Source organism: Leopardus geoffroyi, chromosome C1 (genome assembly GCF_018350155.1).
Source record: "Leopardus geoffroyi isolate Oge1 chromosome C1, O.geoffroyi_Oge1_pat1.0, whole genome shotgun sequence".
Lineage (NCBI taxonomy): Eukaryota > Metazoa > Chordata > Mammalia > Carnivora > Felidae > Leopardus > Leopardus geoffroyi.
The window spans coordinates 79,963,922-79,976,997 of record NC_059328.1 but is presented as its reverse complement, the minus strand read 5'-3'; the positions used below and the strand labels follow the sequence as shown (position 1 = coordinate 79,976,997).

Sequence of the window (13,076 nt, the reverse complement as noted above, 5' to 3'; positions counted from 1 at the left end):
ACTGGTTTTGAGAAGGATTTTGGCCTCTGATAGTTCTTAACCTTTTTATGAATTAGGACTACCTTTGAGAATCTGATAACAGATCTAAACCTTTTCCCTAAAGAAATAGAAGTTCATGTAGACACACAGGGTAGGAGTTCATGGAGTCTGTGAAGCCAGGCCCTAGGTTAAGAACTTTTGCATTAAAATTTCTTTCTTACCTATTGTTAGTATATGACCTTCCCTCAAGTGTCTCATAGTCACAGATTCTTCCTTAACTCTCCTTATGAAGTAATCAGCTTCTCCCCTGAGCATGGGACGCAGTAGTGAGAGGACCAGAGGCTGGGCAGCCTGCTGGAGCACACACAGATCTGGGGGTCAGGACACTGGGTCTTGGCTCTGGGTTGGCCCCTAACTTGCTGTCATTTAAGTGACAGTTTGCTTACTTGCTACACTTGCTCCCCCATTTGTAGAATCAATAAGACCTATGCTAGTTGTCTAATGTGATAGTGAAATTCACATTAGAGAAGAGATGGAAAAGCACTTTGAAACAAAGCATTTTTGCTCTTACCGAAGCAAGAATGCAGCCACTTTGCAGAGGCTCCGTTGCTCCCTTGTCATTGCTATACTCCCAGAAATGTTCTGCTCAAACACTTAGGTAGGACATTCTCCTTTCTCAGACCCCTCAGACTAGCAAGAGTCTGTCTCACGCATTGACCTTTCAACTGCCCTTAGATTCCAAACTCAGTTTTGCTTTCATCAGCCACAAATATCGGGACTGAAGTCACAGCAGAGGAAAAAAGGCCTAGTTTCTTTGGAGCCAAGCAAAGTCCCATCACTTGTCTGTTCACATACTCCAGAGCCCACCCTCTCATTCAGATGCTCTGTCCCTTCCAGTCTTGGGAGACAGCATGTCTCTGTGACCTCTCCTGGTAGAGACAGTTTGGCATTTCCCCCAACCCTGAGTGATTTAGTCTGAATTCTCCACTCATGACGCATTTCCTGGTACTCAGGGTGTCCCCTCCTGGTTGCCCCCTCACCACTGAAGCCTGCTTCCTCTCTTTTCATCTGATGCTTAACAACTGTCAGGTTGCAACAAACATACTTCAAATCCACATTCTCCCAGTTGCCCAGCAACAACTTCCCTCCTGGATAAATCTGGATTTCCTGTAGCAGCAGCCCAGGACTGAACACAGCAAGCCTGTACTGTCTATCCACAGCTTCGTCTGCTTTTCACCTCTGTCTGGGTGCTTTCAAAACAGCAGTTCATCCTTCAATCCAGAACCTTCCACCAGCTCCCAAAGGCCATGTCATCCCTGTAAATACACTTTTAACCTGAGGCTACCTATTTACCCTTGTGTTAGATAGATCCTCAGCTTAGAAATAATACTGTTTTCCAGATGATCTTTTTTGAATCGGAGAAAGTAAAACAAACAAAAATCTCAACTCACAAAAACATTCTTTTGTGTGTCGGCAGAGTGGTTATCTGTTTGATTAATCTATTGGGTCTAAAGCATCAGCAAATATTGCTCAAACAAGATTTTTTTTTTAGTAGCTAATATGCTTTATTCTTCCTTAGCAAAAAATAATATGTAGTCCCAAAGGACAGACATATTTCTTATCCCTTGAGAACCCAAACAGAAACCTAGTATAGAGTCTTTTTGGCTGCCAGCTAGGTCCTTCTATCCATTTCTTAAATACAGATCAAGGCCCAGGGATCCCCTCCCCCCACTCCCAGACCAACCACACATGATGGGAAATGATAGGGACATACCCTTTCCATAGCCCTGTTTATATATCCAGTCTTTCTAAGGAGGCCTAATCAGACCTTGAACTTGGGTTGACAGTGTTGAGCCCAGTTGTGACATGGAAGGGTTACTTGTTATTTGGGAAATTAAGAGAATGTGTTGGCATAGGAAGCAGTGGGGTGCGTGTGTGATTGAGAGACAGAGAGGGAGGATAGTTGCCATTTTGGTCTCTGACCTTTCTTCCAGAAATGTTTTTACATTTCCATTCAAATAAACTTATAGTCTCTTCCGGTTCTTTTGGCAGGAACAATCCATGTGAATTTGAATAGATAATGGGGGAGGAAACCAAAGGAAGAGGAGATCCCTGGGAAAGTTATTTTATAATTTATGGCAACATCAGTCAGACAGTTGGTGACTAGATATGCATGGAGAGTTCTCTAGAGGGGGCAGGCACTGTTCTGAGATGTAAATGGTAAAAGATATGAATACAAGACCCCCATCATTTACCATCTCCACTGGAAAGAGCTAGGACAAGAATTGCAGATATGGTATAAGCACATTACTGGAACTTAGTAAATATATGAATAATGAATATTACTATTAGCAAGATCGAAAAAGAGAATATTAACTAGATATAAAAATGCATCTCAAGCTGTTGTTCCTCCTGTCTCCTCTCCCCCAAATTCCTGGTCTTGTTCTTATCTGGCTATGTCTCTAGTCACTCTCTCTTCACATTCCTCCCTCCACCTGGAATTCCTGGCCCTCCCTTTCCATCCACAAACACTGTCCTCACCCTCAGGATCATCACCTTGTCTTCTTTCGAACAGTAACCTTTCCCGTCCCCAGGTGGAACTGACCACTCCTTTCCTGTAAGTCACCATTATATCTGTAGAGACATACCTCATGGAACCCAAAACCTCAATATACTCTGTCTTTTCCCCACTAGATTATAGTTAATTTACTCATTAATTACTATAAAATATTTATTGAGCATCTGTTGTGCACCATGCCCTGAAGATACAAAATTAAAGCCTATCTTTATGCTTACTATGCTTTATGTTTACAGTATAGTGGAGAAACAGACACATTACAAATAATAGTAAACCAATATAAAAATGATAAATGAATGCCCTGAGAATTCTACTAGCAGCTAGGAGGAGCACCTAATGCATGGGGAAGGAAGGCTGAAAGAGCATGGTAGTGAGGGAAGGAAGACTTTCTGGAGAAGTCAAGGTGGTTTCAGATGAGTTGACAGTGGCCACTAGGAGTGGTGGTGAGAATGGGGTGGAATGGGATGGATTGGCCATTTTATTTATTAGGCTCTGAAATGATAGGTGTAGCTTTGCAGAGGCCTACAAGAATGTTTGAGACTTGAAAATAAAAAAAATTATGGCTCTGAAATACAAAGAAAAAGCTTTAAAACTGAAATTAATAGGCATTACATTGAATGTTTAAGGAAGATAATATTATTCAAGTTTAGTTAAATTCAGTATTCATAAAATTTAAAATTCAAAAGCTTGTTTGTAGTCCAACTTTACAAACATTCCTAAGTATTTGCAATGATTGCTAAGAAATCATATTGGATCATTCATTAAGTGAGCTACCCAAAGCTAAATAATTTCAAAAGCAAAATTAAGGGCCTTCAAAAGTGTATATGTAGAAATCTATCTATATTGATATGTAGATATGACAGAGACACAGGTGCTTTTCACCTGTGTGTTGGTTGAATTTGACGCAGGATGGAGTTTTAAGAGCAGACTATGCCTAGAACCTATGGAGGTAAAAGAGAGGGGATGGAGAAAAGATGTCCACTTATGTAAAACACAGCCTCCGATCATCCTCAGCCCACAGTCAAATGAGGAAAATAGACAACAAACTCACAAAGAAGGGGAAGTAATTAAAAACAGTTGGAGCTGGTGACTTACTGATGTCCAATCTCTTCAGACACATGAATGTGACAGTTCTTTATTTTCCACGCTCTGGGTTCCTAGCCCCTTTTGGGTTCCTTCTCATTACCTAGGACCTGGTTGCTTTATTTCTCTGCACTTAGGACTCTAGTCCTTGACTCCAGCTTCCTCCCATACCAGTTTTTCATATGTCCCTTGGCTACCCTCTTTGCAATCTGAGGGCTTATCCTGCCTCACACTCAGACTGAGTACCAGTTCCTAGGTCTCTAGGCCGAGGATTTTGACAATGGAATGGGAATGGGTATGGATCAGTGATGACTTTTAGGCTTTTAGCTTTGGTAACAGGGCAGAAGTTGGTGCCACCAGCTGAAGAAGTGTGCACAAGAGCAGAAGCTGGTCTGGGGATGGTGATGTGATTAGTTTAGGATGAGTTGGATCTGGGCAAAGGTCCAGCAGATGGTTGGGGGTAGAGGTTGGGAGTAGAAGTCATCAACAAAAAGGTAGCAGATTAAATGATGAGGGGAATGAAACTATCCAGAGAGAGTATGCAAAGTGAGAGGAGTGAGGCCACAGAGGCCCTCAGGAACCTCAGCACTGAAGAGAAGGTAGAGGCAGAAGAGCTCATGGGAAAAATCAAAGAAAAATCAGAGCAAACCAGAGAAGAGCAGTGTCACAGACATTGAGAAATGAAAAGGACATGATTAAAAGTGTTGAGAGGGGCGCCTGGGTGGCTCAGTCGCTTAAGCATCAGACTGCAGCTCAGGTCATGATCTCACAGCTCGTGAGTTCAAGCTCCGCGTCAGGCCCTGTGCAGACAGCTCAGAGCCTGGAGCCTGTTTCAGATTCTGTGTCTCCCTCTCTCTCTCTGACCCTCCCCCATTCATGCTCTGTCTCTCTCTGTCTCAAAAGTAAATAAACGTTAAAAAAAAAATTAAAAAAAAAAATAAAAGTGTTGAGAGAAGCAGAGAGGTCTGAAAACACAAGAATCAAAAGTATCTATTAGACGTAAAAACTAGGAAGAAACTGGGGATTTAGCTAGAATGTTATAGCATCTTGGTTGGATGGTGAGGATGGAAGACAGGAGTATTGGTGATGAATTGATGTCACTGAACATGGACTACTTTTCCAAGAAATTTGGGAATAGAGAGTGGAGGAAGGCAGTTAGACTGTAGCTACCAGGGAATAAGGCATCAGAGGAAGTTCTCTCACATGTGAGGATCTTGAGCACATATATGTGAGAATAGTGAAAGGAAAGCTGAAGATACATCAGTGAGATTCTTGAAGGTAAACTTAATTAAAGGGAGAACTTTGTTTTGATCATTGCAATATCCGCCCCCCACCCCCCCAGCACCTGGCACATAGCAGACAGTCTATTCCTATTTGTCAAATGTATAGTTATGTCACTTAGAAACTGTAACAGAATGCTGAAAAAAACAGTGGGTTTCATATTCTTTCCAAAGCAGGGTCCTGCAGTAGGTCATTCAGGAGTGATGTGGAGGCTCCACAAATTTTCCCAAGAACCCAGGCTCCTCTTCCATCTGCCACTCATCCCTAGCATGTGCTTGGTGATCTTGAGATGTCTTCTCTACCTCTGTCAGCACATCAGTGTTCCAAGCAGTGTTCCAGTGTTCCTCCTTCAAATGGCGTTCCCCAGAAGCCCCACTTCGTGACTTTTCCTGACACCATATTGGTCCAGTTTTGTCACATGATCACCCCATATACAAGGGAGGCTGGGCAATGTAGTTTTTTTAAGCTAGGCATTATCACCATTAGCAAAATCAGATAGACCTACATATTAGGAAATGTAGAAAGAAGTCCAGCTCTATGGAAGAGAAGCAAGAGAGAAGGCTAGAGGGGGAGCCATGTACCAGTTCATGAGAGGCCATGTGTGTATAGCACTGATACTGACTTCCTCCTAGAGGCAGTAGGGAGCTATATAAGATCTTTGAGCAGGAGAGGTGACATGGTTGAATTGGCCTGTTAAGTAACTCAGGTTACAGTTTGGGGAATGCATTGGAAGGAAGGAATCTAGAAGTTAGGGTCCATCAGGAAGGCTATTCTGATGAAGTGTTCTGGGAGAGAGGCATGGAGAGCATGGGCAAAGGCAGTCCTAGTGAGGAAGAGAAAAAGGATAGGAGGGAGTATTTATTTAGTATTCATTTATTCAGCTATTTACTTATTTTTGCTTGTAAATAGCCTCTATTTTTAAAACTTTCTATTACAGAAATAAGTATAAAAGTTGACTAATATAATGAACTCCCATTTATCTGTCACACAGCTTCAGCTATTTTCAACATTTGGCTGTTATTATAATCTGTTCCTCACTTTTTTTTCCCCGATATCTTTTTTTTTTTTTTTATTCTGAGAAAGAGAGAGAGAGAGAAAGAAGGCGCAGAAGGGGCAGAGAGAGAGAGAGAGACAGAGAGAGAAAATCCCAAGCAGGTTCCACACCGACAGCACAGAGCCCCATGCAGGGCTTGAACCCATGAACCATGAGATGATGACCTGAGCCGAAATCAAGAGTTGGACACTCAACCACCTGAACCACCCAGGAGCCCCTCCCTGAAATCTTTTAAAGCAAATCACAGGCAACATATCATTTCACCCTTAGATACTTCCCTATGTATCTCTAACAGATGAAAACTTGTTTTAACAAAACCACAATTCTGTGATCATACCCAACAAAACAATAATTCCTTAATATTATCTAATACCCAATCATGTTCACTTTCCCTCTGATTGTTGCAGTTGGTTTATTAGGTTCAGAATCAAAATAAGGTGCACACATGACATTTTATTGCTGTATCTCTTAGAGATCTCCTTTCATCTCTAATAGATCTTATTGGATGTACTTAGGAGGTGAATCAACAGGAGTTGGTGATAACTTGCCACTGGCGTACATTTTTACCTGCTGGTTTCCTCCCTGCCTACTGTTCTCAGCCCCACCCTCCCATGGAATGAAAACAGGAATTAAAGTGCTTTGCCCAGCGTATGCTGAAACTATTTTCAAGGAGTTTGAAAAGAAGTCCTGGCAAGACCAATAGCTAGGCTCAGTGTGAAGGTTAAGGAGAGAAGATGCTTCTCAGTGGTGTAGTTTCAGTGGTGGCTTTGCTGCTACTTCCTCTGGTAAATTGTTCTCCTGTCTGCTTTGTAGCTCTCAGAACAAAACCTTTCATTTTCCAGCTAGAAAATGAGCTAGAAATGCTGATGTTCCATGAGTGTGCCTATATTTATTCTCCAGTATCCAGGTCAGAGAGAATGCGAGGGCCCCTGCACCTACAGCAGGGAGAAGGGAGGGCAGGACCACTGCTTGAAATGGGAGGCTAGACTGCTCACACCCTAATTCCACCTGCTTCTCAGCTATGCCGTGGCTGGATCAGCCCACCCATCATTTAGGAGAACCACCTTGGCACATAAAAAGCTGAGGCTTGTGGCTTGTGGTCCACAGATATTTGAGTCAGATATTACACATTGATTTTGTTAAAAATGCAAAGCCCCTGCAGATGTACTCAAGATGCACTTTGAAGACCACCATCTTAAAACTTAGAATTCATTCCTAAAAGACACAGGATCAGTAGTTCAATCAGTTCTGAAACTATAAAGAATGAAGCCATTCACTCAGGACTAGAACTTGGTTTCAGGGAAGTGAATTTTTCAAATTGGGCTCAGGTTTGGAGCCAGCAAACTTGTGGGCTTCCACATTCCCCATATAGACGGAAAGTGGTGAATAGTTTTGTGTTGTCACATGGGCCTGGGATCACCAGAACACTGCCGTCAACTAGATAATCTGCAAGGAAACTTTTCAAAGCTACAGCAGCAGCTTTAAAAGCAGCATGACATAACTAGCCAAATCTTCCATATAAGAAAATAGTGTTGAACAGAGGAAGGGTCACAGCCTACTTGAAAGGCCACAAAGGGAGCAGAGACGTGAACAGTGCGGAAGCCTGAGAGTATCTGCAGAGCCCAAGGTACACAGATGGGCACCTCTGCACACAGCCTTCCCTTACAGTCCAGCAGCTGTGCTGTTTTCCTTCCTCCAGGAGGCCTGTTTGATGTTGCTAAACCAGCAATCAGAATCGCTTTGGCATATTTAATGTCACGGTGAAACTATTTGTGATTGGCTAGCTCAGCGGCATCACTCGGAATTGATTTTTCTGAATTAGATAAAACAAGTTTGCTTTTGAAAGTAATTTAGCAGAAGAGGTCCTGTGATGAAAAAAAGGGAGGAAATGTTTTTCAAGCATACAGGAGATCGGATAGCACCCATGTGTATACGTATAACCTATACATATATATGTATATACACATACTATAAACTTTTTATATATTTTTTCCTATCAATCATAGCTTCCCACACTCCTGGACAGCAGTTCTCCAGGTATCAATCTGAGATCCTGGGGAAGAATATTATCTGTTATGTCATCAAGAATTCAAGAGGTAAGTAGCCTGATGATACTAATGATAATTTTATTATATCTTTCCACCATTTTACCACACTTACTATATCAAACAACTTAATTTTACCTTAGATCTGTTCAAGGAGAAGTACTGTTTGAACTTTCCATCTAGTAACTTCAAAGCACCTGTTCATATCCTAATTATCTGTGCTCCTAGGTTGGAGGCAAAAAGAAGGGAACCATGGTTCTGATTTCACACCTAGGAAGAAATGGCACCTTGTCTTGTGTGGCAGATTATCAGTGGATTTGCAATGAATCTAACTCCTTGCAGTATTCATGTGGTTCATCCTCTTATGCTTTTACAATTCACCTAAAATCTATACTGCTGATAGCAACAACATATACTTACAGAGTGCTTACAGGCACTATTTTAAAGTGTCTTAAATATATTGACTCGTTCCATCATAAAATAATTGACATTTTTGTGTTTTGTGAAAGAAGTGCATGTTTTAATTAACATCTGTTTGCCCAAGCCTTTTCCATATAGGAATTGATTCTCCACTCAATAGATGAAAACTACTGGGGGCATAATAATGAAGAGACAAGTATGATCACTACCCTGTGAAACATGCAATCTAATGGGGAAGAGCAATGTAAAATAAACAGTTACCTTCAAGTGTGATTATGAAAGGGAGGCAAGAGCTGAAGTATGATTTTCGCCAAACATTTCTGCCCTCCAGTATTTCTCAGCTGACTTGGGCTTAGCCGACTTGGAAAATTGCATTGCAGAATCTGTCTGCATAAAACTAAGTTCATCCTGAGCAGGGTGTGAGTGCTGCTATGAGGGAAAGTTAGAGAAAGGTCCATTGTACTGATGGCCACCTGTTCTAGTGGGAGTCTCTGACATTCTTTTCTTCATAAGCATTTAAAAAATTCTTAGCAGTATAATAGGGTAGAAAATGGTAGAGAATGTGAAAAAAGTTCCCAAAACATATCAACACTCCTCATTCCGTGTGGGAGTCCCAGAAGTCTTCTTGCCTGTCTAGATAGCAAGTGTAAGCATTTCTGAACTGGGTTGCAGCAGATGGCTCAGTTTATATTAACTGATACTAGACCATTTGACCCCAGAACAGCCCCTTCATCTCCAAGTGCTTTGATTAAATGAGCAACATGATAATGATAATAACCTCTTTCAAGACTTATCATAAGACTTACTGTTGTCGAAGCAATTTGAGATTCCAACTTTATTATTGAAGCCTAGACTGTGATTATAGGCATGACTCACAGTGTGGATTCTACACAGCACTCAACAGTTTCAGAGGGCAAGTGTTGGCATGTGGACAAAGACAGGGATGGCAGGTAAACATCACTTACTGAAGTAGGGGGAACTGTTTTAAGTCTCCTGTGATTTGAATCCTAATGTTTTCTTTCTTTTTTTTTTAATTCCCAAGTGCCTTTGGAAATTAGTAGTAAGTGTGTTTGGGGAATAAAAACAGCATTGTTTTTATTTTGTATTTTCCCCTAAACCAAAGCCAGGTGGCATATGGAACCTGAGACTCTGACCACTCTGGCAACCCTCAACTTAGTTCTTAGCATTACAGATCTACCTTCAGAGGATGAGTCCAGCAAGAACCACAGGTACCCACAAGGAGAGGAGAAGACCACCAGCCTGTTCTTAGTCTGGTGCAGAATTTACAACGTGTTTTTCCAAGAATGGAGACTTTGTTCTATATTGGCTTGCATCTTAAGTCACACACACACACACACACACACACACACACACACACACACACACAGAAACTACAAACTACACATTTCAGGGAAATAGAAGAATTCACCTTTGATAAAATTAAGCTAATAAGAAGGTAATTTTCCAAATATAAGAAACTAAATTCTAAACTACTTAGCCAAAGAAATTTGCTGTGATCTTGCTTTTTTAGGATGGAACCATTCCTTTATCATTTTATTTCCATTTTTTTCCAGTATCCCCATCTTGAGGGATAACAGAATCCAAGAACTGGCTTGTAAAGAAATATTCTCTAAATTTATCCAAGGACATATTACCAAGGAATTCAGATAAAGGGTACTGGAAAAAAGAAGTGATAGGAAAATACATTGGAATTCACTCTTTGATTTTCTTTGAGCCTCATCCTAGTTTCCTTTTAGGCCCTGAGTAGATGGAAGAAGGTTCTTATTTCACAGCTAGATTAAGAATTGCTGAGAATATGTATGTTTTCTTTTCAATATGAAAGTTAAACACATATGTGGAGGTCTCCCCAAACTTTGCAGGTCTGGCATCACAGTGATGATGATTCTAACTGCCTTAAAATAACCCGAAGCATTTGCCTTGCCTTAGTTCGTTCATCAACCGAGTGTTCAAGACTTGCTGTGGGTGACCAGGCCTCTCATGCAGGCTGGGGGTCCAGAGACCTTCACACAGCTGATGAGCATCCTGTCTGACCTCTTGTGTGGCTATCCAGAGGGAGGAGGCTCTCGAGTGTTCTCCTTCAACTGGTATGAAGACAATAACTATAAGGCCTTCCTAGGGATTGACTCCACAAGGAAAGATCCTGTCTATTCTTATGACAAAAGAACAAGTAAGTTTTCTGAGTCATGTGTATGTAAAATGGCATCTGATGTTGGTTAAGCTGATGGTTTAACACTTCCAGGGAACCCCAGTCCTGGGGTTAAGTTGGTTTTGTTAAGGGGCCCCAGGCAAAGAATCTTCTTCCAGAAAGTCCATTTCCCCTTGGAGGAAAGGGGCAATGCTCATAAAAACATTTTGGATATGAGCCAGGGAAAGAACTGAGACCCACTTGGAAGGGGAACAGAGGGGACATTTTCCACTGATCTGACTGAACTAGGGTTAAGTTCTGAAGAAGGGAAGAAAGATAAATGAGGAGGCAACCCAGAGTTACAAGCAAAGCTCAGGTCAGAAGGGCCCTGGCAAGTAAACATGGCTGCAGGATGTTTTTACAAACACAGTGCAGTGAAATTCTGTGTGTGCAGTACTGAGTTACGTTTCAAATGGCAGGTCCCTGGCAAGCCATCTTTCCCGTCTTTTATTATTTTGGGAGGGGGAGGCTTCTGTGGGGTACGGGAGGGTGGAGTGGGGAAGAAATACAACCAGGTGACCTTTTAGTTAAAAATTGAAAAGAGGCAGCAAGGCACGCACCAGAAGTAGCTGTGCCCTAAGATAGCCCACACGACAAATTAAGCAGCTATGTGGAGGGAAATTATTGAGACTAGAGCTGAGATTCCAAGGGGAGGCTTTGTTTGGCTTCTTGTCCCTTGCATGTGAGAATGGCATCTGTTCCTTGCTATAATCCCAGGCAGGCTTCTGAGCCTCCTTCTAAAGCAGAATAAACCACAGGGCAAACCCCATCCTTTGTTTCTCTGATGAGGCCCTTATTGAGATGCACTGTGGCATTTTGTTACTTACTAATGATGAGCTTGTTATTGGTGGGGTACAGCCTATTAATTTAGGTTATTTGTCAAATCCTCCAGCATAGAGTTGAATGAGACATGTGATTTGAACACACTAATGACTATGTTTAGCTCTGAGCAACTGGAGTTTCTTTAAAATCTGTCCCTTCTCTCCTGGCAGCGACCTTTTGTAATGCATTGATCCAGAGCCTGGAGTCAAACCCTCTCACCAAAATAGCCTGGAGGGCAGCAAAACCTTTGCTGATGGGAAAAATCCTCTTTACTCCAGATTCTCCTGCAGCTCGCAGAATACTGCAGAATGTAAGGTCCCAGCTGGTCTTGCCCTTTCTACCTTGGACCTCCCAGAAGAACGAGAGAGTGAGGAAGAGCATGCGTGCCTGTGCACATGCACACAGGCAAATGCACACAGGCACTCAAGTACTCATATTCCTCTGGTAGCAAGCCTTATGTTTGTTTTTTGCTTAGTGGAGTCTTGGGTTCCTCCCCCATCCACAGTCATCATTGGAATGCTTTGTGCCAGAGTCACTGGCTGGGTCCTCCCTTCTCTACAAAACCTACAATGAGGTTTTCTTCCCCAGAGCCTGAATTTTATCTAATGGAAGGGATCACTGTTCTCTGAACCCTGGCTACCCAGGAACAAAGGGAAGAAGGGAGGAAGAGCATTTCCTCAGAGGGAGTCCAAATCTAGCTTTAATGAGGTTCTAAGACAATAGCATCATCAATATTACATGTATCTCTGAGGTATTAAGAAACAGATTCTGTCATTGTGGAGGCTGGGAAGTAGCATATTTTTCTGGGAAATATCAGTAGACTGAGAAAATAAAGATGCTTCCTTGAAATCCTTTCTCAAACACTGAGGGTTTGTGACAGGAGCAGGGAAAGTAGAATAAAAAGTTCTCTCTCACTTTTTTCCTCTCTGTTCTTGTCTCTGGTTTTAGGCCAACTCAACTTTTGAGGAGCTGGAGCGCCTTAGGAAGTTGGTCAAAGCTTGGGAAGAAGTAGGCCCCCAGATCTGGTACTTCTTTGACAAGAGCACACAGATGACCATGATCAGAGTATGTATGGCAGGGGGAGGGGAGGAGAAGGGCCAAGAAAGTTCCATAAATTTCCTTTTCTCAGTAAGGGTTGATCAACTGGAGTTGGATCGAAATATAACAAGCATGGGCCAAAGGCACTAGTTCAGGAGTCACTGACTTTGGGTGGGAAATGTTTCTTAAAATCTGAGGGAAATGGTGCGGACTGCCACAATATCAGTGGCTTCCTGAAGTTTCTTGCTTTTATAGATTCACTTGAGGGCCTCAGATTCAAAGGATCATCTCCCCAAGGGGCCAGCTCTGTAACTGTAAAGGTGGTTGTGTATGTCTGTCTGCTGTCGTTACCAACTTTGCAAAGCCAGGAGACTAGAGTCTTCTATAGCAGGGATAATTAAAAGAGAACAACAGCAACAACAACAACAAAAAAAACAACAACAACAAAAAGAAAGCTTCCGATATACCATTTTCCCTGTCATTCTTCCCAACCCCCAACATACACATTTTTCTTCTATACAGACCTGTGTATTTAAGGGAAATTGGATATAGATATGTATGCCTTATCGT

The 13,076-nt window shown here is 42.0% G+C and overlaps 1 protein-coding gene across 3 annotated transcripts in view; it reads left to right on the top strand.

Moving 5' to 3' along the window:
• The window catches only part of ABCA4 (ATP binding cassette subfamily A member 4), a 132,124-nt gene that overhangs the window by 28,304 nt on the left and 90,744 nt on the right, over positions 1-13,076 (top strand). For all 3 annotated transcript variants that reach the window (XM_045478342.1, XM_045478341.1, XM_045478343.1), the window contains 4 exons: positions 7,982-8,071; positions 10,388-10,628; positions 11,639-11,778; positions 12,417-12,533. In XM_045478342.1, the coding sequence (XP_045334298.1) occupies positions 7,982-8,071; positions 10,388-10,628; positions 11,639-11,778; positions 12,417-12,533 (588 nt within the window). The remainder of the gene's footprint in view (positions 1-7,981; positions 8,072-10,387; positions 10,629-11,638; positions 11,779-12,416; positions 12,534-13,076) is intronic.